This window comes from Fusarium pseudograminearum, chromosome 2 (genome assembly GCF_000303195.2).
Source record: "Fusarium pseudograminearum CS3096 chromosome 2, whole genome shotgun sequence".
In the NCBI taxonomy this organism is placed as follows: domain Eukaryota; kingdom Fungi; phylum Ascomycota; class Sordariomycetes; order Hypocreales; family Nectriaceae; genus Fusarium; species Fusarium pseudograminearum.
The window spans coordinates 8,661,687-8,686,297 of NC_031952.1; the positions used below are offsets into that span (position 1 = coordinate 8,661,687).

At 47.0% G+C, this 24,611-nt stretch overlaps 12 protein-coding genes across 12 annotated transcripts; 7 read left to right on the top strand and 5 right to left on the bottom strand.

Moving 5' to 3' along the window:
• Nucleotides 1-712: 712 nt before the first annotated feature.
• On the top strand, nucleotides 713-1,954 carry FPSE_08124 (uncharacterized protein; the record flags this gene model as incomplete). Its single annotated transcript, XM_009261242.1, has 1 exon — nucleotides 713-1,954. The coding sequence occupies one exon, from the start codon at nucleotides 713-715 to the stop codon at nucleotides 1,952-1,954; it is 1,242 nt and encodes a 413-aa protein (XP_009259517.1).
• Nucleotides 1,955-2,206: 252 nt separating this feature from the next.
• FPSE_08125 (uncharacterized protein) lies at nucleotides 2,207-3,468 on the bottom strand (the record flags this gene model as incomplete). Its single annotated transcript, XM_009261243.1, has 6 exons — nucleotides 2,207-2,502; nucleotides 2,556-2,750; nucleotides 2,801-2,914; nucleotides 2,972-3,112; nucleotides 3,170-3,248; nucleotides 3,310-3,468. 6 exons carry the CDS (start codon nucleotides 3,466-3,468, stop codon nucleotides 2,207-2,209), a joined length of 984 nt encoding a protein of 327 aa, XP_009259518.1.
• A 565-nt stretch (nucleotides 3,469-4,033) lies between these two features.
• FPSE_08126 (uncharacterized protein) lies at nucleotides 4,034-5,131 on the bottom strand (the record flags this gene model as incomplete). Its single annotated transcript, XM_009261244.1, has 3 exons — nucleotides 4,034-4,533; nucleotides 4,589-4,794; nucleotides 4,863-5,131. The coding sequence occupies 3 exons, from the start codon at nucleotides 5,129-5,131 to the stop codon at nucleotides 4,034-4,036; spliced, it is 975 nt and encodes a 324-aa protein (XP_009259519.1).
• Nucleotides 5,132-6,321: 1,190 nt separating this feature from the next.
• On the top strand, nucleotides 6,322-7,914 carry FPSE_08127 (uncharacterized protein; the record flags this gene model as incomplete). Its single annotated transcript, XM_009261245.1, has 4 exons — nucleotides 6,322-6,619; nucleotides 6,666-6,716; nucleotides 6,772-7,753; nucleotides 7,815-7,914. 4 exons carry the CDS (start codon nucleotides 6,322-6,324, stop codon nucleotides 7,912-7,914), a joined length of 1,431 nt encoding a protein of 476 aa, XP_009259520.1.
• A 1,218-nt stretch (nucleotides 7,915-9,132) lies between these two features.
• FPSE_08128 (uncharacterized protein) lies at nucleotides 9,133-10,818 on the bottom strand (the record flags this gene model as incomplete). The annotated part of the gene is made up of 3 exons (XM_009261246.1): nucleotides 9,133-9,481; nucleotides 9,542-10,613; nucleotides 10,674-10,818. The coding sequence occupies 3 exons, from the start codon at nucleotides 10,816-10,818 to the stop codon at nucleotides 9,133-9,135; spliced, it is 1,566 nt and encodes a 521-aa protein (XP_009259521.1).
• Nucleotides 10,819-11,488: 670 nt separating this feature from the next.
• On the top strand, nucleotides 11,489-14,192 carry FPSE_08129 (uncharacterized protein; the record flags this gene model as incomplete). Its single annotated transcript, XM_009261247.1, has 4 exons — nucleotides 11,489-11,585; nucleotides 11,641-12,247; nucleotides 12,311-13,574; nucleotides 13,635-14,192. 4 exons carry the CDS (start codon nucleotides 11,489-11,491, stop codon nucleotides 14,190-14,192), a joined length of 2,526 nt encoding a protein of 841 aa, XP_009259522.1.
• A 909-nt stretch (nucleotides 14,193-15,101) lies between these two features.
• Nucleotides 15,102-16,279, top strand: FPSE_08130 (uncharacterized protein; the record flags this gene model as incomplete). Its single annotated transcript, XM_009261248.1, has 2 exons — nucleotides 15,102-15,989; nucleotides 16,064-16,279. 2 exons carry the CDS (start codon nucleotides 15,102-15,104, stop codon nucleotides 16,277-16,279), a joined length of 1,104 nt encoding a protein of 367 aa, XP_009259523.1.
• Nucleotides 16,280-16,596: 317 nt separating this feature from the next.
• Nucleotides 16,597-17,610, top strand: FPSE_08131 (uncharacterized protein; the record flags this gene model as incomplete). The annotated part of the gene is made up of 5 exons (XM_009261249.1): nucleotides 16,597-16,851; nucleotides 16,907-17,079; nucleotides 17,145-17,254; nucleotides 17,315-17,451; nucleotides 17,512-17,610. 5 exons carry the CDS (start codon nucleotides 16,597-16,599, stop codon nucleotides 17,608-17,610), a joined length of 774 nt encoding a protein of 257 aa, XP_009259524.1.
• Nucleotides 17,611-17,898: 288 nt separating this feature from the next.
• On the bottom strand, nucleotides 17,899-18,917 carry FPSE_08132 (uncharacterized protein; the record flags this gene model as incomplete). Its single annotated transcript, XM_009261250.1, has 2 exons — nucleotides 17,899-18,591; nucleotides 18,660-18,917. 2 exons carry the CDS (start codon nucleotides 18,915-18,917, stop codon nucleotides 17,899-17,901), a joined length of 951 nt encoding a protein of 316 aa, XP_009259525.1.
• A 401-nt stretch (nucleotides 18,918-19,318) lies between these two features.
• FPSE_08133 (uncharacterized protein) lies at nucleotides 19,319-19,939 on the top strand (the record flags this gene model as incomplete). The annotated part of the gene is made up of 2 exons (XM_009261251.1): nucleotides 19,319-19,631; nucleotides 19,905-19,939. The coding sequence occupies 2 exons, from the start codon at nucleotides 19,319-19,321 to the stop codon at nucleotides 19,937-19,939; spliced, it is 348 nt and encodes a 115-aa protein (XP_009259526.1).
• A 283-nt stretch (nucleotides 19,940-20,222) lies between these two features.
• Nucleotides 20,223-21,784, top strand: FPSE_08134 (uncharacterized protein; the record flags this gene model as incomplete). The annotated part of the gene is made up of 5 exons (XM_009261252.1): nucleotides 20,223-20,265; nucleotides 20,319-20,415; nucleotides 20,464-20,615; nucleotides 20,675-20,736; nucleotides 20,792-21,784. 5 exons carry the CDS (start codon nucleotides 20,223-20,225, stop codon nucleotides 21,782-21,784), a joined length of 1,347 nt encoding a protein of 448 aa, XP_009259527.1.
• A 773-nt stretch (nucleotides 21,785-22,557) lies between these two features.
• FPSE_08135 (uncharacterized protein) lies at nucleotides 22,558-24,407 on the bottom strand (the record flags this gene model as incomplete). Its single annotated transcript, XM_009261253.1, has 6 exons — nucleotides 22,558-23,082; nucleotides 23,138-23,497; nucleotides 23,557-23,751; nucleotides 23,806-24,078; nucleotides 24,133-24,154; nucleotides 24,217-24,407. 6 exons carry the CDS (start codon nucleotides 24,405-24,407, stop codon nucleotides 22,558-22,560), a joined length of 1,566 nt encoding a protein of 521 aa, XP_009259528.1.
• Nucleotides 24,408-24,611: the final 204 nt, after the last annotated feature.

Consider the following 24,611-nt stretch of genomic DNA (forward strand, 5'->3'; position numbering starts at 1 on the left):
GAATATATATTTAGCCAATTGTGGATTCTATTACACATGGATACATAGTCTGAGCCTGATTTTCATTGCGAGACATGTAATCTCATTATCTTGACTTATCATTTATTCAATGGTAATATCAAGTAAGTAGAATATCACAAGTTGACAACATAGGACAATTTACCTAATGAAAAATAACGCCAGCTCACTCACTCACCCGCCCGCCCACTACTATCTACTTCCGAGTCGCTAGTGTTATCTACACAGTCACGTCGTTATCCGTAAGTCCGCTAGCGTCCGCGATTTCCCCGCATGAGGTCTCTCGCCCTGGCAGAGTGGAAGACACACCTCACCTTGATAGTCGAATACAGTACCGATCACCCTTCGCTATCCCGCAATTGTTGAGGGGAGAGCTACAGCGGCTGATGGTGCGCCCGCAGATAACCAACCGTTAGTGGTTGATCCGAATACAGTAGGACCCAAGACTAGTGCGTCTAGCAGTAGAACACAGGACCATCAGAGGTTCAATCCGACAGCCGACCTTGTTCCCCGGATAACCAACTGCCGCTGAACTCGAAAGTCAGCCAGCCGTTTGTATTGGGGATAAATAATGTGGGAAAAGTAAGACAGAGTTTTGATCTCACCCATTCACCTCAAGTCAGATCATCTCAGTCATTATTGATTCCTGCCGCTGCATTCATTACCTTGTATTGCATCGCATCACACTGCAGCCATGTCATCTATTCGTCTCCCACCCCCGGTAGTAATACCAGAGTCCCAGAGCACAGTCGATGTCTACATTATTGATACAACAAGCTACATGAGCATGGTCCCCGCCTCAAGCTTCGTGGAACCCCTCGTTTCTGGGTTTGAGACCCTCAACGCTGGCTCATATGCCTTCCTCATTGAACACACTAGCTCCAAGCCATCAAAACACGACACCATGGTGTTTGATCTGGGTGTTCGTAAAGACTGGGAACATCTGCCCGATACCTTTGTCGCAGCTGTCAAAGAAGAAGGATGGAGCATAGATGTTCAAACAGATGTTGCCTCCATCCTTCGTGACAATGGCCAGGACCTGAAAAGTGTTGGAGCTATTATCTGGTCGCACTGGCATTTCGACCATGTTGGTGATCCGCAGACATTTCCTTCATCCACAGATCTAATTGTCGGTCCCGGCTTCAAACAAGGAGTAATGCCAGGCTGGCCGACTGCCAAAGACTCACATGTTAATGAAACTGCTTGGCAGGGCCGTAAGTTGATCGAAATCGACTTTAGTGGCGAGGCAGCGCTTGATATTGGTAGATTCCAGGCTTATGACTTTTATGGAGATGGGAGCTTTTATCTCTTGAACTCACCTGGCCATGCAGTTGGACATATGTCGGCTCTTGCCCGCACAACAGCTGATCCGCCTTCCTTCATGCTTTTGGGCGGTGACATTGCCCATCACTGCGGTGAATTTAGACCCTCCCCTTACACACCTTTACCCAACATGATCACCCCCAACCCTCTTAGCAATACCCTCTTAGCGTGCCCCGGCAGGCTATTCCTATCCATCCATCCCTGGAAGGACCCGGAGAGACCCTTCTTTGACCCCACAGTGGGACCGGGCTGGCATGACGAGGGAGTTCTTGCCAAGGATAGTATTGACAAGCTGATCGAAGCGGATGCATACGACAACATCTTCCCTGTAGTGGCACATGATATGACACTGGTTGGCACAGTCGACCTCTATCCTAACAAGGCCAACAACTGGATGTCCCGGGGATGGAAGGAAGACACACGGTGGGGTTTCTGTGGCGATTTCACGCCTCTGGATGAGGAGATGGTCGCAAGGAACGGCCAGGTAGAAGTACTTGAGGGGCATCATGAAGTGAGAGATTCCGCACAGGATCCCAAGGTGACTTCGATTGTTCATATGGAGTCTACGGACGTAGATAAAAAGGCGAAGCTTCACGATCCCTCATTCGTATAACATTTTAAATTTCTCTTTTAATTTCTACATCTATGTTTCATGCTTAATCCAATCGTCTGTTGATCTGCGATAGACCCCATGCGATAAAGTAGTTAAAGATATAATCATGCCGCATCTGATACATGGAATCCTACATTCTCGTCACGTCCAACACCCATTCATCCACAAAATTGCATGCAAAATGGAAGAAGCACCGACAGGAAAGTTATTTATAGATAAAAAAAATATCTACCTTGGAAGTCTGTCTACCATTTATTTGCCAATATTTTTCATAGCACTCTCACTGTATCGATCACCCTGAGGCTTCAGAGCATCCACCAACTTACGCATCTCCTTGTTCTCCTCCTCTGCAATCTCAATCTCTCTCGCCGCAAAGTTTTCAATCAACCGCTCAGGCTTGGTCGTACCAGGGATGGCAATCATTCCCTGGGCTGCAATCCATGCAATAGCAATTTGAGGCAGCGTGCAGTTCTTCTTTCTAGCCAACTCCTTGAACTTGTCAGCAATTCTCTTATTGGCATAGAAATTGTCTCCCTGCCACTTGGGTACTATTTAACTATGTTAGCAAAGTTATCTAACCTTGAGAATTTCTGAAACTTACTTTGACGTCTATAGTCATCGGGGGCAAAGTCGTCAGGGGTTTCGTAAGGAAAATTCTCTACTAGCCAGCCATGTCCGAGAGGAGCGTAGGCAATGAAAGAGATGTCGAGTTCGCGAGCTGTGTCAACAAGACCGTCTGTCTCGTGTAGAGTCTCAAACGCAGAGTACTCTGCTTGCACAGCGTCGATCTTGGCAACTAAGACGTAATGAGCATAGTGCCTGTTGAGTAGGATCTGTCATGCTTACTTGAGTTTGCCTTGCGCAATGTCTCAGCGGAACACTCAGAAAGACCAATGTACTTAGTCTTTCCTTGCTTACGGAGTAAGTCCATGGCAGGAATAGATTCCTCTAGGGGTGTATCTACATGCCGTTATTAGATCTGCTGATCGCAGAGTATATGTAATTGCATCCACTTACTTGGGTCCATGCGATGAATATAGTACAAATCAGGAGTAAAGCCAAGTCGCTCGATGGTTCCTTCAATGTACGCCTGGATATGCTCGGCTGAGTTGGTGATTGATCCATCTTCAAAAGCAGCAACACCGCACTTTGATGCAACTGATTCGCATCAGTTAGTAACACGATTGATAAATGTATTCCGTTTCTTCCACGTACTAAAAAGCTTGTCGCGACAGTTGTGTTTCTTGACAAATTCGCCGATAAGTTTCTCATTTTTGCCTGGCCCATATGAAACCTGATACAGTTGGTAAGGATGTACAGTTGACAGTGGTATTGGGTAGGATGCATAGACGTACAGCAGTATCCCAAAACGTACATCCCTGTTTGAGCGCTTCAAGGAGCACAGGCTCAGCCTGCTCATAGCTAAGATCGTTGCCGAGTGCAAAGCTAATTCCCATAGCACCAAATCCAGGGACTGGGACATCCAAGTCCCCGAAGCGCAATGATTTAACCATGGCAGTTGATTGGTAGTTTGTTGATTGTGTATGTGTTAAGAGTGTTGTAAGTAACGTATAGGTATGATGTTGCAAATATTATAACAGCTCATTAAATGCAAGGAGCCAGTACAGTCCCGGGGGATAGAGTTGCCGATTACGCGGTATTAGTTAATACTATTAGATAAGGGCTGCAAGCTTAGTCAAATCGTACTAACGACGGCCAAGATTGGAAATGGGGAAAACCTGGAAGTGCTCGGCTTCATCCATAGTGGATACAATGAGTGATTTTCCGTGACTTAATAAAAATCTCTTATCAGCTCTTGTAATATTGTTCTAAATACCAGTAACAGTTAGTTACTATACTTCCTATACATTAAAGTCTCAGTAGACAGTTCTACATTTGCTTTTCTAGTATAGTCAATTTAATTATCTCTGCCTTTATTTTAATTTCGAGTTCTGTTGTATTCACGATGAAAAGCACAACCTTGTGGGCTGATGAGAATGCTCAACTCTACTGTTGTAACGCTTAGGGGAAAATAATTCTTTATTCAGAGAAACTATTTCTCACTACATGTCGATGTTATCAACTAGGGTGCCCAGGAGTATCACGCTGAGGAAAGATCCTCCTCAACCTCAAGGCAGCCAAGTCGATCACAGCACGAGCAGTTGGACCATCCCGTAGTGCCTTCACAGCACAAAACGCATGCATCTGCCCCTCAGCCTTCATGATGGATGCGTCAACCCCATTCTTCTGGAGCCTATGTCCGAATGCCACACCTTCGTCAAGCAGTGGGTCAACAGTGGAGAGGAAGATAATAGTAGGGGGGAACTGAGCCAGGACTTCGTCTGAAAGATGTGTCAGCGGTGATGCCAGTGCTGTCTGCCTGTCTTCCTTGTTCGGTAAAAAAGACTCAATCATCCAATCCATCGAGTCTTCTGTCAGGAATGGCGCGTGCGAGAAAGTCGTGTATGATCCAAGCTTCTTGTATGTGATTGTCACGGGAGCCCACAGAACCAACTGGCCAATCTGAGTTGGCAGCTTGCGCTCCAGAGACATCTGCATCATAGCAATAGCCATGTGGCCTCGTCGATGTTAGTATCCGTCCTGCATTTGACAAAGGGGACATCACGAACGCACCTCCAACACTGTCTCCAGCAAGAGCAATAGTCCCATGTAGAATTTGATGCTGATTCGAATGACGAACCATGTAGTCGAGAACTTCATAGCTCTGCTCAAGCGGGTACGGGAATGTTTGATGGGGTACACGAGTGTAGTCAGGGAAGACTATAACGGCTTGGGTACGACGGGCCAGGTCTTCCATTAACACAGCGAAAGATTTTGCGCTAATTGAAGATGAATCAGTTGACCGTCCAGAAACACAGGATGTATAAAAAAGATGATTGTTAATTACCTTCCCATGATCCAACCGCCACCGTGAGTATAGAACACCATGGGGAGTGGCTTATCAACAAGGGTTTTCAACCTGAACAATGTTACGGTTGTCGGACCATATCTTTTGCCAACTTGGATAGTTGTTGTATCGATATCTGGAGCTGCATCATGCTTCTGTATCTGCTCCAAGCTGTCGTAGGCCTGTTGGTAACCTCCCATTTGATGCGGACAAGGCAAGTCCTTGATTTGGTCATAGAAAGCGGCATTGATGGGGTCAAGATCAAACATGATGGGCGACTAATAAACACAATTCTACGTAAAAATACAAACAAAGAAAAACAAAGGATTCTTGGTCTTATACCAAAAGGAATGGTTGAAACCAATAATGATCAGCATTAGGTGACACCTGCTTGCCAAGATAGAGGAGGAGCCATATCGGCTTAGACGGGGCATTGTAGGGAGTGTCAAGCCGAGGAATATCCTTATCAAAAGATAATCATTTTCCTCCGCCTTTGAGTGTCTCTAGACCGCGGAGATTGACCTATTCCCCGGACCATGCTCCTACCTAGGCAGTCCAGTGTGGGAACTTCCCCGCATTCTATCCCTGAACTCTATTTACTGCCTTAGATTCGGTTGAAACAGTGCAGCTGTCATATTCCGGAGACCTATTGTTCTGGAGCCCATTATGCAAAATCGTCTGCTTGTCCAACGCTTATTAGTCAGGTGAGCATTACATTACAGCAAATATTAGACCAAACCCGGGAAATGCGGAACTGAGTAGATAAGAGACGGCGTTTGGGTTTGGTAGAACAGTGATAAGATATCAGAAAATCTAGCTAGGTCTAAGTCCAGCCCCTCGGGGGGCTTATACCGGCCACCCCCCGAGATAACACCCTTGCTTTTCATGGCAGAGCAGGTCTGGGAGACACTAAGTTCCCGGTATTAGTTATCATTCTGGCAAGGTTGACTACTTTGGAAAGTACTGGTACATGCTTCCTATATCAAATGTTCTTCTCTATCGCTGAGGCACGTAGATGATTGTTTTGTATTGTAACAATTGCTGAGCTGTTATCGCCAAGCAAACAAAGTATTCCAAGGTGAAATGGAACAATGCCACTGATCGCTGCATTGGGCATCTAACCACCTGATCCCTCAACAGAAAAACGTTGATCTTGTTTTGTTCAAATCTTAAAAGGTACACACCCATGCTGTCCTATCCACCTGAACAGGGAGTCAATAATATGTACACGATATGCCTAATGGAGTTATTCCATAATGTACAGTGACTACCATCGATGATGTTCGGGATGTCCAATAGTATCTACTCCCTTCAACCCCGCGTTGCCCCGGACTTGCTAGAGAAAATGGGTGAGACAAGACTGATTTTAAGTATAAGTACCTGTTCTGCATGCTTCACTTTACAGTCTATTACTGTCTATAGTATCCCTCCCCTTCTATTATATTTAAATCGCTACGAAATGGCATCTCCCACGGCTTCTTCTATTCTGCAGTACTCGGGTACTGGTCAGAAAGAAAAGGGGACTCTTGATCATGGTGATGTCCCAAGCGTTGATATAGGGAAGGGGGAGACCAAGGAGGTTTTCCAAGAGAATGTCGATGGAGTTGAGTTCAGGACTGTCAGTTGGCAGAGGGCCACGGTGGTGTTTCTCAAGATCAACTTTGCCATGAGCATCCTCGCCATCCCAGCAGCTCTTGGTGCATTGGGTTCCATCGGAGGCTCTTTATGTATCATCGGATACACATCTCTGAATGTTTGTGAGTCAACCAAATCCAACATCTATTATAGAGCTAACCAGCGTAGATACTGGACTTATTCTTGGTGACATTAAGCACAACCACACAGAGTGCCATAGTATGTTTGTAGATCAATTACGAATATGTGAATCAGCGCTAACCTCTTATTCTAGCATTGGCCGACATGATGGGCCTCATCTGGGGTCGCTGGGGCCGCGAACTAGTGGGCGTTCAGATCATCATCGCCCAAACCCTCGTAACAGCTGGTGGAGTAGTTGCGATAACCATTGGGTTTAACGCGCTGTCGGACCATGGAACATGTACTGTGGCCTTTGGCCTTATTTCTGCCATTGCCGTCACCGCATTCTCAGCTATCCGCACATTCTCCAAACTGGGCTGGTTGACATGGATTGGCTTTATCACATTTGTTATCGGCGTCTTCATCTTTGTTGTGGCCGTGACGCAAGTGGACAGACCTGCTGCGGCACCTCAGACTGGAGACTTTGATCTTGGGTGGGCGCCCATTGCATACCCCAGCTTCGTTGTCGGTATGGTCAGCGTAACCAACATATTCATCAGCACCTGCGGTTCCTCCAATTTCATACCCGTCATTTCCGAGATGAAGCGGCCCCAGGATTACCGCAAAGCCTGTCTCGTTGCTGGTTTTATAGTCGGAGCCATGTACCTGTCTTTCAGTCTGGTTATCTACCGTTACTGTGGCGTCTGGCTCTCAACTCCCGCTTTCGCCAGTGCTGGACCTATCGTAAAGAAGGTCGCCTATGGTGTCTCCTTGCCTGGGCTTATTCTTGGTGTTGGTATCTACCAGCATGTAGCTGCAAAGTACGCGTTTGTCCGTGTTTTGCGTGACTCGAAGCATCTACAGGCCAACACCTTCACTCACTGGGGAACTTGGCTCGGAATTAACATCGCCCTTGGTACAGCTGCTTTCATTGTTGCTGAGGCTGTTCCCATTTTGAACTACCTTCTTGGACTTGCTGGTGCCATCTGCCTTGCCCCTTTCAGTCTGATATTCCCTGCTCTTCTCTGGATGCACGAATTCAAGAAGTACAAGACTGGAACCACCACGCAAAAGGTCAAGTACAGTTTCCATGTACTTATTATGATGTTCGGATTCTTTATGATGATTGCTGGTTTGTAAGTACCAAGTTCCACTATGCACCACTGTTTTCTTCTACGTTCTGACTCATTCATTCAGTTATTCAGTCGTTGTTCTGATCAAGGAGGCATTTGACACGGGTACCATCGCCAAGGTTTTCGATTGCGCCGATAACTCTGGTTTTGTTCAGGGCAAGTAAAAACGGCTACTTCCAAGTTGTTTCATCTGCATTAGCGAGGATATGAACCAGTGTTGTGTATTTACAAGTGCCATAATGACAAAGACATGTGACGTACGGACGATGGCTCCCACGAAATAATATTCCTATCAATCCTGCCTGAACTTGCGTCAAATTACTGGATCTGCCTGTGGTCACCATCAATCTAGCGCAAACGGTGCTTACTTGAGAGAGCGTTATCTAACGCGATACGACGAAAGTGACTCCTGTATAATGCTGCCACGAGCGCGGCCAACACATTTTCCACGTTGGTTTTTAATGGCATGGGGTCCAGCATCTTGCATACCCTACTTTTCAATCTTCCTCTGGGAGTTATGGCAAAAATCGCCATAGTTGGTTCTGGATGGTTGGTCCGGCATGAGACACCAGATCTACAACCTTGTATGCATCCCTGTCATCGTGGGCTGTGTTCTCCTGTGACAGCTACCGTGTACTCAAACAGCTGGACGAATCTAAACAGGAAATTTGCACCAGGCTACAACCAGTCCTTTATTGGTATTATGGCGTGCTATTTCGTTGCGATGGTGGTTTGTCAAACAATGTCAAACAACGCGGTTTATGCTGGCACATGGAATATGGCTCCCCAGGGCATTAGCGACGGACTTGAGGACATGACTGAGAAGGAAAACAAGGATTTCCGGTTTTAGCTGTAATGCACACGCTCAGCACGACTCACTGTCACGTATCATATTTAGATCGTCTGACATGTTATTTGCTCAATTTATTTAATCGGATGGTTGACTTGGTGTACTGACCTCGCTTACATAGATATTTCCTCCCCGTGTTTCGGCGTTGTTTTATCAAGGGTCTCCATATCAACCAACAAGTGCTAAGATTACAACCAAAGCCAACTGTCCGAAACGTCTGGTGACTTCAACTGTGCGCGTATAGAGAAATGAGGGGAAATCTAGACGTATATGGTCCCCCTCCATGATCTTGGCCCTCGTTGCATAGCATACTTGTCAGAATTGGTTGCTAGTTCGACAAGCGAGTTTATCAATTTTCAATTGTAAACAGTACATATTCAACGCGCTAACGATTCGGGGAACTCATGTCCGCCTCCTTCTCAATCTTTGCACTTTAAGCTCCATCTAGTTTGACCATTCTCTTACAGGGCAAAACGGTTACATTGGTCAACAAAGCTTGGCCGAACGGCTGGCATGTCTCATGCAATCCCGTTCATCCACTCTTGTGCTCCAGCTCAATCGATAAAACCTTGGTCTTGCCTTCCACTGTCTTGCCTTCCAGGACGTTCGTATCAGCATCTTCTCCATCAAAGATGTATGCCATCTGCTCAAGGGTACGGCCCTTGGTCTCGGGGTAGCAGAAGTAGGCAATTATCACAAAGGCAGCGAGGAAAACGATGTAGGTAAAGTAGTACTTCCAACCGATGCTTCCAAGCGCGATTGGGTTTACAAACATGTTGAAGATACCGGCGACGATGCCTGAGGTCCACAAAACACTAAAACCACGGGACCGGAGCTGGAACTGCCAGATCTCGATGGGATAGGCAATAATCAGGGGTGTTCTAGATTATTTCATCTTCGTTAAGCAATGTCTAATATGAGGATGCAGCTTGTTTACTTACAGTGCAATATCGTACCCCGCGAAAAAAACGAAAAGGAGAGGGATAACGGCAATGCCTACAGCAGAGTTTCCGGTACTTGCAAAAGAGCCAGATAATCCGGTAATGGCAATGTAACTCACCAACATAGTTATACCAGATGTCAGGAATAAAGGTCGTCGCCCAAGCTTCTCAACCATTGCTGCCGCTGCGACGGCCCAGATCAGGTTCCAAACTTGCAGGCATGCAGAGATGAGCGTCTGGTGAGTAACGCTGGTGATACCGACAGTTTGAAGGACAAGAGCAAGATAGTACGAGACGACGCCGTTACCACTCCACTGACTGAATAGTCCCAGTGTAATTGAGATAAGCAGTCTCCATCTGTTGCCCTTGGTCTTGAGCATGTCTGCATAGCTGGCGCTGGTATGTGCCTCCCGCTCGGCCTTGATAGTGTTTATAATCTCCTCGGTCTCATACTGAACTAGAGGCGAGTTGGCATCTCCATCTGCGTGATGCTTCGCAATAACATTAGACGCTTCCTCATTGCGGTCTACCGACGCAAGCCATCGAGGAGACTCAGGTGCCATAAAGAATCCGGGAAAAGCCAAGGCAGGGAGTAGGATCTGCATGAGAGATGGAAGGCGCCAGTCCCAGGAGCTTGTATAGTTTCTGGTTCCAAATGTCACCCATGCGGAGATTATACTGCCGAGATAAAAGCCACACTGGAAACAGGCTGACGCAATGGCTCGATGAGTGGGATAGGCGATCTCATTGAGTAGTAGGGGCGCGCTGCTGGTGTACCATCCTGCAGAGCATCCGAGAAGACCTCGGGCGGCGATGAAAGCTGCCGGATTGTGCGCTGCTGTTTGTAGAATGGTTCCGGCGATAAGAAATAAATAGCCAATATAAAGACCTGGCTTGCGACCGTACTTGTTGGCACTCCAGGCGGCGACAAAGAAAGAAATACCGTTCATAAACCAGTAAATGGCGTTAATGAAGCCGAGCCAGGCATCCTTTGGGTGATCCATGAAATCGTTCCAGTTGGGGAGAGCTTGAAGACCGTTCATCAAAGAACCATCGTATCCGTTGGCGGATGCTGTTGATACTGGCATCAGTTCTGGTCCAACATGTTAGATGAGGTGCTGCCCGGACTTACAAAACAAGACCAGGGAAAGTATAACAAAGTTGAGCTTCAATAGGTGCCTCTGTTTATACCAAGGCTTGCCATCAGAAGGCAATACCGACGCCAGTGTGTCAGCGACGGTGTTCTCTTTCTTGACTTGAGCTTCGCTAGCGCTCATATTGGGCACTCAAATATGAACGGTTGATGAAGGAGTAAGATCTTATGTCTCTTGTGCTGGCCTTGAACAACGTAGGTTCCAACAATCTCATCTTCGTGGGCTTGTCTACAACTTTATAGAAAAATGACACCTGGCTCCCCAACTTGACCAAGAAGCTGAAAAGTTGAAGATCCAACTTTATCTGCTCAACCCCATTAACCGATATCTGGGGTCGGGGTGACCGTGCGTCTGGTCCGAGACGAGAGTAATTCTGGGGTATGCGTCCAGGCAGGCCCTGTTGTTATCTCACGAGACCGCCTAGTTCAGCCACTATGGGTACACTAACGAGCCTTGGTTGATAGTGATAGTGGAGCTTAAGCTATGTTTGCGGTCAATTGTGCGGAGAAATGGCGGAGAAATACTCGTGCTACGCAGTAGTTCAGACGCAGGCGGAGAATTACCAGAACTGGTGAGTTATTGGAGCAGATCCAGACTCTGTTACATTGCAGGGATCTATTCGTTATCATTTGACATGGGATATAAAAGTCATGATAAGCTAGTGTGTAATTGAGAGATAATCTGTTCTCGGCCGTATTTGAGAGAAGCATTTCTGATACACAGTTCAGAACGTGATAAGCAACATTATCTTGTTGCACTCAGAAACAGTTCAACTTTCTCCCATCCAGTTGTCATGTCACCCCTCTTGAGCGATGCTCGCATAGATGAGCTCCCCGTCGACGAGCTGCTATCGAAGCTGACAGTGGACGAAAAGGTGGCTCTTCTTGCGGGTAAGTTGCGGGACTAGCTTTGCGATTGTCACTTCGAATACTGACCATTATACAGGAAAGGACTTTTGGCACACGGCGCCGTTACCACATCACGGGATACCATCCATACGCGTTTCCGACGGACCGAACGGCGTGCGCGGCACGAGAATCTTCGCGAGCGTTCCCTCGTCGTGCTTGCCATGCGGGTCAGCATTGGGCGCGACATTCAATCCGGATTTGATGGCGGAGCTTGGTCATTTACAAGGTCAAGAGGCAAAGGCAAAGGGGGCTGTTTGCGTCCTTGGCCCTACACTCAACATTCAGAGAGGTCCTCTAGGTGGCCGTGGCTTCGAGTCCTTCTCCGAAGACCCGCTGCTCTCTGGTATTCTCTCAGGATACTACACCAAGGGTCTCCAGGAGGAGAATATCGCAGCTACACTGAAGCATTTTGTGTGCAATGACATGGAGCATGAGCGCTTGGCCGTCAATGTGATTGTAACAGAACGTGCCATGCGGGAGATCTACCTCTTGCCCTTCATGCTTGCTATCAGCATAGGAAATCCCCGGGCTATCATGACGGCGTACAACAAAGTTAATGGTACCCACGTCTCGGAGAACAAGGCAATCTTGCAGAAGATCCTTCGTGAGGAATGGAAGTTTGCTGGCCTTGTCATGAGCGATTGGTAAGTCGGTGCACACAAACACTTTAAATCGTCCCTCTAATGCTTTGTTCCCACAATGTCTAGGTTCGGTACCTATAGTACAACAGATTCTATCCATGCTGGGCTTGACCTGGAAATGCCTGGCCCAACGCGATGGAGAGGCTCGGCCCTATCCCACGCTGTGATGGCCAACAAGGTCACAGAAGAACAGCTTGATGCTCGAGTGCGGAATGTTCTTAATCTCATCAATTACTCTCTTGCCTCAGGTGTTCCAGAGAACGCACCCGAGGAACGACTGAACCGCCCAGAAGATCAATCACTTTTGCGACGAGCGGCGTCGGAATCTATCGTTCTCCTCAAGAACAAGGATAGCGTCTTGCCTTTTGCTAAGTCAAAGACAACTGCTGTTATTGGCCCAAACGCAAAGGTTGCTCGCTACTGTGGAGGAGGCAGCGCGTCCCTTATTCCATACTACAGTGTTTCACCATATGATGGTATCGCAAAGAAATGCGAAAGTGTAGCCTTTGCACAGGGTGCAACAGATCATCAGATGCTTCCTCAGATGGGCAATGTGCTCAAGACGGAAGATGGCCAGCCAGGCTTCACTTGGAGGGCCTATAATAAGCCAGCGTCAGCCAAGGACCGAGTTGCATTGGATGAGCGTGTTCTTGTCGATGCAAATTGCTTCTTCCTGGATTATGAGCATCCAGATTTGTCCCCGGTCTGGTACTCCCAGGCTGAAGGAATATTCACTCCTGACGAAAGCGGTCTCTATGACTTTGGACTGGGAGTCGAAGGCACAGGCAAACTTTATATTGATGATGTATTGTTGATCAGCAATGTCGAGAATCAAACGCCTGGTGAGACACTCTTTGGCTCTGGTACCGTGGAAGAAAAGGGTAGTATTGAATTGGTGGCTGGTCAAGACTACAAAGTTCGCGTGGAATGGGGCTGCTTCAAAACGAGCAAGCTACCACCTTGTGGACCTGTTGGTGGCCGACACGGAGGATTGAGATTTGGTGCATGCAGACGAATCGCCCCTGCCCAAGCTATTGAAGATGCTGTTCAAGTAGCCAAGTCTGTTGATCAGATTGTTCTTGTCGTTGGCTTAAATGGTGAGCTAGAGTCTGAGGGAACAGATCGAACCACCATGGAGATGACTGCGCATACTAATGCTCTTATCTCCAACGTACTTACGGCAAACCCCAATACTGCTGTAGTAGTCCAGTCAGGCACACCGGTTGGTATGCCTTGGATTGACAACGCTAAAGCAGTTTGCCATGCTTGGTATGGTGGTAACGAGACAGGAAACGCCATTGCAGATGTGTTATTTGGTGATGTGAACCCAGTAAGCCTCCTGTTTTAGTCGCACCAAATACCCAGAAGAAATGACTGACAATAAAAATAGGCTGGCAAACTGCCGTTGACGATACCTCGTCGTATCCAAGACAACCCCACATACTTCAACTTTCGTAGCGAGGCAGGACGCGTTCTGTACGGCGAAGACGTATATGTGGGATACAGGTACTATGAGAAGATCGATAGCAAGCCGCTCTATGCTTTTGGCCACGGCCTATCATACACCAGCTTCTCGCTCCAGAATTTGAGCGTACATGTTGATGATAACGATTGCAAGGTTGCACTTCTGGTGACCAACACAGGTTCTCGCGCTGGAGCCGAAGTCATCCAAGTTTACGTTGCACCACCATCGACAACCTCTATTGCCCGACCCGTCAAGGAACTCAAGGCGTTCCGCAAGGTACATCTTGAGGCTGGGGAAGATAGACAGATTACGATTGAGATGGATGCAGTTCTTTCTACAAGCTACTGGCATGAGGCTCGCGGCAAGTGGTGCAGCGAGAAGGGCGCGTATAGCATCCTGGTTGGTACGAGCAGTGCGGATACGCCGCTACAGGCCTCGTTTGAGGTGAGCAAGACGAGATATTGGACTGGTCTGGTGCCTTGATCTAGGAGACAGATATGATATTGGGATACACAGTTGAGAAAACCGAGATGTAGAAGTGACTCGGCACATGATTGATAGAAGCTTAGAGAAGTGCAACTGATAAACGCGACCGGTTTCATGGACATTCCCGGCTTTCGGGTTCTTTGCCGAAGCGTCTTTTCGGGGGTAGATCGGCTCGACCCTTGAATTGTCCCGCTACTTATTCTGTGCACAAACTGCCATTGCAAAATTTCATATTATTATGTCTTTTTTTTTTTGGGATTTTTCCTACCCAATATATCAGCACTAAAAATGTCAACAAGTCCTGCTTCCTCAAGGGTTGTTGCACGGCAAGCATGCGATGCATGTCGTGTTCGAAAACGAAAATGCAATTTTAGCTCCCAAGACAACATACTTTGGACCAACATAACCCTGTCCTCGACGATATGCGACAATTGCAAAAAGTCAGATTCCCAGTGCACATTTAATCTACCAACAAAAGTGCGAGGCCCAAAAAAGAAAAACGACTACAAGTTCAGCATTTCAGGGTCGGCATTTTCAGAAATAAATGAAGGCCAAAGTCCCACATCAACAAACTCGATCGCAGCATCTGGGAGTTCCATTACATCTCTGCCAGAACCCTTTGACTCGCCAGGAAGCTACATACTTCCATTTTCGACTGACGTACTGTTTTCTCGGGATCTTGTACGCTTCATTCTCCACGACTATATAACATACGTTTATCCACTGATCCCCGTGATTCATCGCCCATCGTTTATAGTCGACCTCGATGCGAATCGAGACTTATACGATGAGGACTTTCTCACTTTGATCATCTCTTTATGCGCCGTTACAGTGGCACTGTTACCATCGAGGTTCCAGATATATCGCGACTTCTCTAGTCCACTGCCATTTCAGACACGCTCAGACATGATAGGGTGTTGTTACAAGATCAATCAAAGCTTCCGAAGTACGACGTATTTCGACACTGTTAGTCATCAAAAATGGGCGAGTTCGTTTCTCCTAGGCAACTCGTTTCATCAGACAGGCAATACCAATCTCTGGAGGATGCTTGAGGTGGAATCCATGCAGCTATTACGTCTATTGGAGGTGCACCATGTTTCAACCTACATAGGCCTGGATGCCATTGAAATCCAGCTACGAAAAAAGGCCTTCTGGTTGATGTTCTACGGTTATGTACATCAGATGCATAATATACGCAACGAGCGTCTAACCTTTCTTGACCCCGTACTTTCATGCGAAATCAATTTCGACCATCTCATGCCAGCTCCCGTGGATGATGAATACATAACAAGGACTGGCATTTTACAATGTCCCGAGAGCGAAGCCGCTCAGTCTCTCACCTCGGGCTTTAACATTCACTCAGAGATCTTTTTGGCAGCTTTAAGACCTAAAGGCTCGGATATTAAAAGGCATTGTATCTGCAGTCACGTCAAAGATCCGGCACTGCGTCTGGCATCTCTACGGGAAAAACTCCATCACCTCAAGGACATCCTCGGCTCAATATTGCCTATATACAGATCATGGAATAAGTCGGACATAACCGCCGTTCCTTTCGACCCAGATGATATAGCCAACATCCAACGCGACACAATCCGTGCCAATATACATGCCACGCGTTTGTGGCTTCAAGTCATGCTACTTGATCAGATTGATGTAGTTGGCAGTCAGAGTGGTGAATCCACAGGGTTACGAGATTTAGCATCGTGTGATGAACGTGAATATGTTTCTCGACAGTTGCTCGATCTTTTGAATTCTCTCTGTCAACCAAGTTTGGAGCTGAATGGCCTTGGTTTAGTAGGTTGAAATCTAATTTTTTTTTTTTTCTTTAAATATTGTTTCACGCTAATATTGTATTCTCACGGTTATAGGTTTACAAGGTCAGAGACGTCGCTGTTTCGCTCTTATCGTCTTTACACGATTACTCGGAGGAGCGGACATGCCGGGTCACCGCGGATCTGCATGAGTTCTCCAGGCTTTTATCGGTACTTGATGTTAGCGAGCAGTGCAACTTGTTAAATCTGCAGAGTTGGATTGATACTAGTCGGGATAAAGAAATTACAGACTTCAACCTAGTTGAGACCTAGGATATAACTAGAGAACTATAAAACTCCTGCTATAAGAGGATTTAGAATCTACAGTGCTCGGCACCGGGTCGTCGTAGCAATGAATATAGTGTCTTATCGTAAACAGTCCTAAAGTATGATGTTACATTTGCGCCTTTCATGATCGGACTTTGGGCTCCTACTAGCGCTAACCATCGTTGCCGAGAGCTTGAAGCCGACGGGTAAAACTACCCGACGAAGCCGACCACGAAGCGGGTCCGCTTATACCTACTTCAATACGTCAACAAAGGATGCTTTTGTACATCAAGAAAGGACTTCGATTCTCAATTACAAAAACCATGGACAAAGTACTCGCCAAACCCGCCGACTTGTGCTGCCTCAAGGGCGAGATCCATACGGGAGAGCCGACTGGTTCTGTAAAGCAGATTGATGGTATCGATACCTATGTTGCCAAACCTCAGCCAGGTAAAGAGAATGGACATATTCTACTGTTTTTTCCTGATGCTTTCGGACTGCATATTAACTGCTTTCTCATGATGGATGCTTTTGCCCAATGCGGCTATATGACTCTTGGTGTAGACTATTTCATTGGTGTAAGTAAAATCTGAGAAGGAGTTTTGTAAATGAACAGACAGCTAAATTTATCAGGATCCCATATCGAAATATTCGTATAATCCCTTAAATGACCCAAACTTTGACTTTGAGTCGTGGAAAGACAAGCATCTACACGCTTCTGAAGAAGCTGCTGCCAGATGGGTCAAGGCTGTCAAGGCCGAGTATGCCACCAGCGACACTGTCAAGTTCGCAGCCGTTGGATACTGGTGAGTGAACTGCAGCCAACTATAATAAATATTTTGTAACGAACTCGGAATTGACAACCGATTAGCTGGGGTGCTCGATTTGTCACTCATCAATTGTCGGCTGAGGGCATTTGTCAAGTCGGTGCCATCGCGCATCCATCCTTCCTCAATGAGAACGATGTGTTCGGGGTCAAGGGTAATAATTGCACTCGAGAACGGAAATCAAAACATCCTGTAGCTAACAATCATTCTTTAGAGCCCATCTTCTTGTCCGTACCTGCTAAAGACAAGCTTTTTGAGGATGAGCAGCGTACCCGAACAGTTGAGATTCTGACCCAAGAAAGCGGACGATTTAATATGCAGATCTTTTCTAATGTTGGCCATGGGTTTGCGGTATGTCTTACTCAAAGAAAGTCAATTCCTGAAAGGTTTATACTAATACCTACCGTAAAGTCGCGAGGACGTCTGACTGATCCATATGAGAGATGGGCCAAGGAGCAACATTTCAAGAGCTTTGTTGACTGGTTTGACTTTTGGCTTGGAAATAAGTAAATATCCAACGTGAGATACGAAACGGACTAGGGAACAAATAAGAATGAATCGACTGGTCGCTTTTATTTCTAAACCTATGCGTCTCATCACATGTTAGCATCTATAAAAAGCAGGATTTTTTTTAGAAAGCATATCGGGAACTGTATTTTCTAACGCAGGTAGCCTCTCGTCAACCGACTAAATTAATTCCATGCAAGATTGACTTATAGCAAAATATTTTAGTCAAATAAATGCAAGTATGACAACGTTGGATTTGATGATACGATTCGTTTTCTAGAGCGTAATATTTTATACTTCTCTGCCCATGGTCTTTGTCTTGCTCTTGGCTGCTAATATCTCCAATAAGACCAAATCTCTCTCGTCGACCAGGTTCTTCCAGTCCACATCGGCCAATGACTCATCCACACTATTCTGTAGTATTTTCACCCTGTCCTCACTCCAATCGAACCTGTTCCTAAGTATGTCGTCCTCCCAGCCTCTAATGGCTGGCTCAAGTCTCTCAAACCTCTGGGCGAACCCACATAGTCCTCCTCCGCCACCAAGCGCGTTAGTAGCAATAGGCCCTGTAAGCGCCCATCGAAGACCAGGACCCTGTGTCACAGCCATGTCCAGATCTTTAGCTGACACAACACCCCTACTGATAAGGCTGTATGCCTCATTATTGATGGCTGCTTGTAGACGGTTGGATACGAAGCCTGGAACCTCTTGGTGCAAGAGAATAGGCTTTTTACCGAGGGACCTATAGAAAGCCAGGGCGGATGATATCGAGTCAGGGCTGGTTCCAGGGTGAGGAACGACCTCAACCAAGGGAATCAGATGTGGTGGATGAAAAGGATGGCCAATTAGTATACGGCTAGGGTCATTCTTGCAATTTTGAATAAAGCGCGATGATGGTAAGCCAGAAGAGGACGAAGCAATAACGACTCCTGGTCTAGTATTCTCGTCTAGTCTTCCCATCAAACCTTGTTTAAACTCAACACGCTCTGGAGCGTTCCGTGAGATTGTTAGTTGTGACCGGGACTCTTTATTATGCAATTTTGGCAACTTACCTCTTGAATAAAATCTACTTCGCGCAATCGTGGCAAAATATCAAGAACGAATTCGTAGTTGGAGGCGAGCTTGTCAAAGTCCCCATGCTTTTCAAAGAATGGTCTCGCCTGTTTAAGATAGCGCTTAAGGGACTCATGAGCGCTATCAGCGGGATCCGAGATGATGACTTTCAGACCGCATGACATGAACAGAGCGGCCCATCCCATACCAATGACTCCACCGCCTATAATGGCGACCGTTCGTACTTCCTGTGTCATTTTGGATTTTTTGTTGTGATTACTGAAAGAAGTTTCTCGGGTGATTAAAAATTGAGAAAAAATTCAAAAAACTGTCAAACAACTCCAAGGCCAATGGCATCATGGGTCGCGTTCTTTTAAATGTATATATTACTCTACGTTCATCTCTAATAATACAAGTTGACAACTGAGATGAGTGATTGTTGGTCTCATGGGGTATAGAACGGGGTAAATCCGGGGGTATCTATCCGTAGCATGCATGGGCCGAGGATTGGTGAGTGACGTGCAATTGATAGTAGTTCAATTACACGTCAATCTCTCGGCCGGAATCGGATGCTTCGACACAATCACTTGGGGCTGAAGTCATCCGTGTCAACTCATCCAAGCTCAAAGATTACACGCCTGCTCAACCCTCAGCTCTCATGGCAGTCAAAACGACTATTGATCTGGATCTGGAAGATCCGGCTGCTCATGCAAAGCTCATGCAGTTGTTTAAACAAGCCGACGTTATTTTGCAAGGCTATCGTCTGCGGTCTTTCGAGCGTCGAGGCTTTGGCCTGAAAGCCGCACTCGATCTCGCCAACAAGCGAGGTAAGGGTATTATTTACGTCGATGAGAACTGCTATGGTCCTGATGGGTATTATGCCGAGAGACCTGGCTGGCAGCAGGTTGCTCATGCTACAGCCGGAAGCGAATGGGTTATGGGTCAGTCGTTCAACTGTCCACCTGGTCAAGGTGTGCTACCCAGTCTGCTTATATCCGACATCTTGATAGATGATAAGCATCAAGTGATGTGCCGTATTCGGGTAACTGAAATCCCGTGGGGAAGATCAAGGACGCGGAGATAACGGAACAGCCCGGGGCACGTTCCGAGATGTAATAGTCACGAATAACGTTATGGAGTTCGTCCCGTCCTTACCTACCGATAAATTGGGGAAGATGGTATTGCGGGGTAGAGATACTACTCGGGGAAAGATCCATAAACCATTATGTTGTGGCTGACTCTAGTTCTTATCATCACCATTGGAAGCTATCTCACGTAAAGTAACCAACAGCAAAGGCGAACATCTTACTAGCATCCACTTCTTCGGCTTTTCGCTCTTTTTCGATTCTCTTTACATCTTGCCGCTAGTGGAAGATAAGATAGGTAGTTTGATTCAAGGCAATCTAAGCCGGTCTTGCCCCGCGCCTCATGTATAGTCTCGGAGTCGTAAACATAATTAATAGGAACCATATGACGGACGACCAGGATTGCCAGTTAGCAACAGCTCAATTAGCATCTACTCTATTCTTCCCATACATACTCACTAGACATATCTCATCGCAATGGCTGTCACGTCTGAGGAGGAATTTCATGTCGGCATCGTTGGTAAGTTTCGCGTTATTTATTCCATTGCCCACAAGCTCAAACTCGCTCTTTAGGCGCCGGTGTTGGCGGCCTCGCCTTAGCAATGGCCCTCCACAAACAAGGAATTACCTTTACACTCTATGAGGATGCCAAGGAATTCTCAGTAGTCGGGTAAGTGAATCATCTACGTTTCCGCGATAAAGTCAACTGACTCTCTAGGGCTGGAATTGGATGCCCTCCTAACGGTATGCGCTGCATGGATCTAATTGAGCCTGATTTTCGACCTCTATATGAAAAGATCTGCGTTGGAAACAAGAGCGAGGACGCACAGACAGTCTTCTTCGAGGGAATGCTTCTCGAAGAAGGTCTCGGTATGTCACTCATCCCAATCATTGTACAATTCAACATATACCGACTTTCATTACCATAGGCCGTGATAAGCCATGGGCCGGAAATTCAGCATGGGGTGATCCAAAATATATCCGCAAATCTGTAGGTTCACCATCGTGACAGATGCAGAGATTTTGGTAATTGACTTTCAAATCAGGCTCACCGTAAGGAATTGCTCGAAATCATGACGAAATTCATTCCCAAAGACAGTGTACAGTTTAACAAGCGTCTCACCAACGTTGAACAGCGCCCCGATGGTGTTACCATTAGTTTCCAGGATGGCACCACTGCCACCTGCAGCATCCTAGCAGGCGCCGATGGCATCCAGAGTATCGTGAGAGGACATGTGTTGGAGAAGTACCCCAATCAGATCGCACCCGTTTACGCTGGTTGTTATTGCTACCGCGCTGTCATTCCCATGTCCGAGGCTTATGAGATCCTCGGTGATCTCACAGATGTCGCCAAGGTTTACTTTGGTAACAAGAGATGTGCTGTCACTTACCGAGTTACTGGCGGTAAAGAATTCAACTATCTTCTCTGTGTAGCTGATGGGCTCGATGCATGGAAGCTTGAGAACACGGTCACAGAGCGCGTTTGCAACGAGAAAATGATGGCCGACTTTAACATCCCTGGAATTGACCCTAGATTTCATCAACTCCTCGCAAAGGTCAAACCCATCAAATGGGGGCTCTTCCATCATCGTCATACATCATCATACGTCCGCGACCGCGTTGCTCTCGTCGGTGACAGTGCTCACGCTTCTCTACCTTTCCAGGCTTCCGGCGCTGCGATGGGTCTCGAAGATGCTCTCGTCCTCTCCGCAGTACTTGTCGAGCTTTCCAAGCAGCCTATGCGCGGAGTCAACCAGCTACCAGCCATCCAAGCCGCTCTCGCCGCTTACGATTCGGTCAGACGACCACGAGCACAGAAGCAGCTCGAGCAGGCGGCCGAGCTAGGTGAGATGATTTTCTTCCAGCACGAGGTCGGTGATGACCTCGGCAATATTCTACCCCATGTGCAGCAGGGTCGATTCAACTGGATATGGTTCCATGACACTAAGGATGACGCGGAGGAGGCAGTGGACAAGATGCACAAGCTTATCAGTGCCAACCCTTCTTCAAGGATAAAAAATTATAACAATAGGGTTTAGATGTGAAATTATCTATATATCTCTTGATGTTAGCTATATTATATATAGCCAGACTTTGTTTTATCTCTACTGCCTACTATTGCTAAAAAGATATCTACTGTATTATCTAGTTGCTATTATATTCCTTCTCTTCAGCTTATCAATAAAATCAATATCCATGGCGGCAAGATACCTTGGGTGGGGTGTTACCTCCTGAGGGCAGACACGAGTACATCATAGCGCTTATGTACCTGAACAGACGTTGGCGCGCGGCTGCTGAATCAGTTTAGAGCAACCGAAATAGCATCTTTCGGGGGCAGCGAATAACTGCTTTCAGTGCGCTTGTTAGCGTTCTGGATTCAGTGTCTTGTGCTCGTCTCGCCGGGGAATGACCGGACAGCATGGGCCCGGTTGTCCGAGTTATAGTTGAGCTTGACCCGAACCATTGGGAGACAGGTCAGACATCCGACGGGGAAAGAACAGGATCCTCGAGGTGGATCTCTCTCTGCTTTTACTCGTAGGATTATTGTTGCGCAGCGCATAAAGTCTTACCTCAAGAAAGCAAAAGTCGTCCATGGGCTAATTCCTTTGGGTTACGATAAGATAAGCTGAGTGGGTATGAGGGTCCTTGAGTACCCGAGCGAACCCGGATGCTCCCCGCCTCTTCTCCATGAGTAGGAGCACAGTGTTGGATACCCTGCTTAAGGATCGTGACGAGCAGAAGGCACTTCTGAGCTTGGAATTATAGAGCTTAACAGATCGAGAGTACTAAGCATATATTTATAAGAATATATCTACAACAGCTGTTGGACCTGATGAGCAGCCCCCAAAACCTTTTCTTCCTCCATCCGCCGACCCACAATCTGTAGACCAACACTATAACCGTCCATTTTCTCAATGTCGTACAAGCCCCAGTTCCAAGCATCAGCAGCATTTCGAGGCTCATATTCCCCAGTACAGACAGAATCCAGAGCCTTCAAAGCCGTACCTGCTGGGAAGGATAGCGCACTGTAGTCGAGCATGTTAAACAGCTTCGTATAGCCGGGATACCGGAGTGTGCGGTGCGGAATTGCAGTGTGCGGCATAGTAGGCACAAGGAGAACGTCAACGGGCTTGCCAGACGACGACTTTGTCGCGTTCCACATCGTGTTATAGGCTGCTTGTGTAGCCTTCTTCCTCTTGTTTAGTTGCCAATATTCGTAGACTGATATCGCAGAGCCACGATCCACCAAGTTTTGCACATGGGGCATATATGGCTCGCCGCCTGCAGCCATATCGCGTCGAATATCTTCACCTCCATCAACTATGTAATGCTCATCCTATAGGTATTAGTACGTGTATAGGAGTATGGCCATCAAGGGGAGTTGCTCTCACCATGATTTTGATGCAGTCAGCGTTGAGAGATGTATCCCAGGGTACGAGCTCGTGCCCAGCTGCCTCCAACTTCTTGCAGAATTCTTTAAACACCCTTTCGATTGGCGGATGAACCTTTACCGTTCCGTCATCTACCATAATTCCAATAACTAACGGCTTTTGCAGATATTCCTGGAAGACGTCTTCTCTCCATGGCATAGGAGGCAGCTGAGGATCAAGTCTCCAGCACTCAGCTTCTATCATGGCTTTCGAAGCCAATGTAATAGTGCTTAGGGTTCTTGCCATAGGGCCAACGACCGAGGGTATCTGTTGTTGTCCATCCTGGGAGACCGCCACGGCTTCATAGGAAAACCTTCCACTCTGGTTCTGTTAGCAATTTCTGTACAAGTAGTTGCTGGTCTGAGACAAGAATTGCCTACGCTTGGTTTAAAGCCCCATAAACCGTTCATGTGAGACGGAACGCGGATAGAACCGCCAATATCTGTTCCCCAACCTAGCATTGAGCCATTGAGCGCCAGGAGAGTACCCTCGCCTCCAGAGGAGCCACCTGGGGTATACTCGGGGTTCATTGGGTGTGTGGTCAGGCCCCAAAGTGGATTATCTGTTTCTCCCCACTGCTTACAGTTAGTTTGTTCAGTTGAGGCTAAACTCGCGATGTTTCCACTTACCAGAATACACTGCGGCAGATTTGTTTTGGCCAATATGACAGCGCCAAGCTGTTTAAGCACCTTGACCAAGACACAATCCGAGGCAGCGGGATTGAAAGCGCGGCCAACATAGCCTAGTGTTGAATCCAAGCCTTTGAGATTAAATTGGTCTTTGAGTGAAACCGGGATACCATGGAGGGGACCTTTCAGCCGCCCATGTTCCTGTTGAAACGCATCGAGCTCCCTGGCATGCTCCAGAGCCTCATCGAAGCATATTTCTGTTAGACAGTTTGTCTACCACTTTATTAGCATATCTCTCGGCAAGCTCTTTCATGACATGAGGCGTACTCTCTGATGGGCTTCTTTGGCTCTAGCACAGGGGTTAGTTAAGCAAAGACATTTGCTGTGTCCTTCTTGCGATGGAGCTCTTACTTGGCTATGTGAGCAAGGACAACGGCCTCGGCTGTAACCTTCCGGGCTTCTAGTAGCTCTGTCAAGGCTTGGATGTCTTTGGCAGCGATGATGCGAGGATCAGAGGGTACATTTTCACCGTAGCACTTTGTAAGTTTCTCATCGCGTATTGCACGCTTCTCAGCGACAATATCAGTCCACGATCGTGGCATCTTGCATTCAGACAGTACTTATTTGAGAGCACAATAGCCAATTAGAGTAGAACGACAAGTGTCCGCAATGAACCTGACCGTGAGAAATGTGACAGGTATGCTGGTGTCTGATATTGAACGAATGAATGACCCCATTTACATAGAATTACTTATCATGCTCTCCCATCTCCACGAGGACATAGGCTTAGTTGCTGATTATCTCCG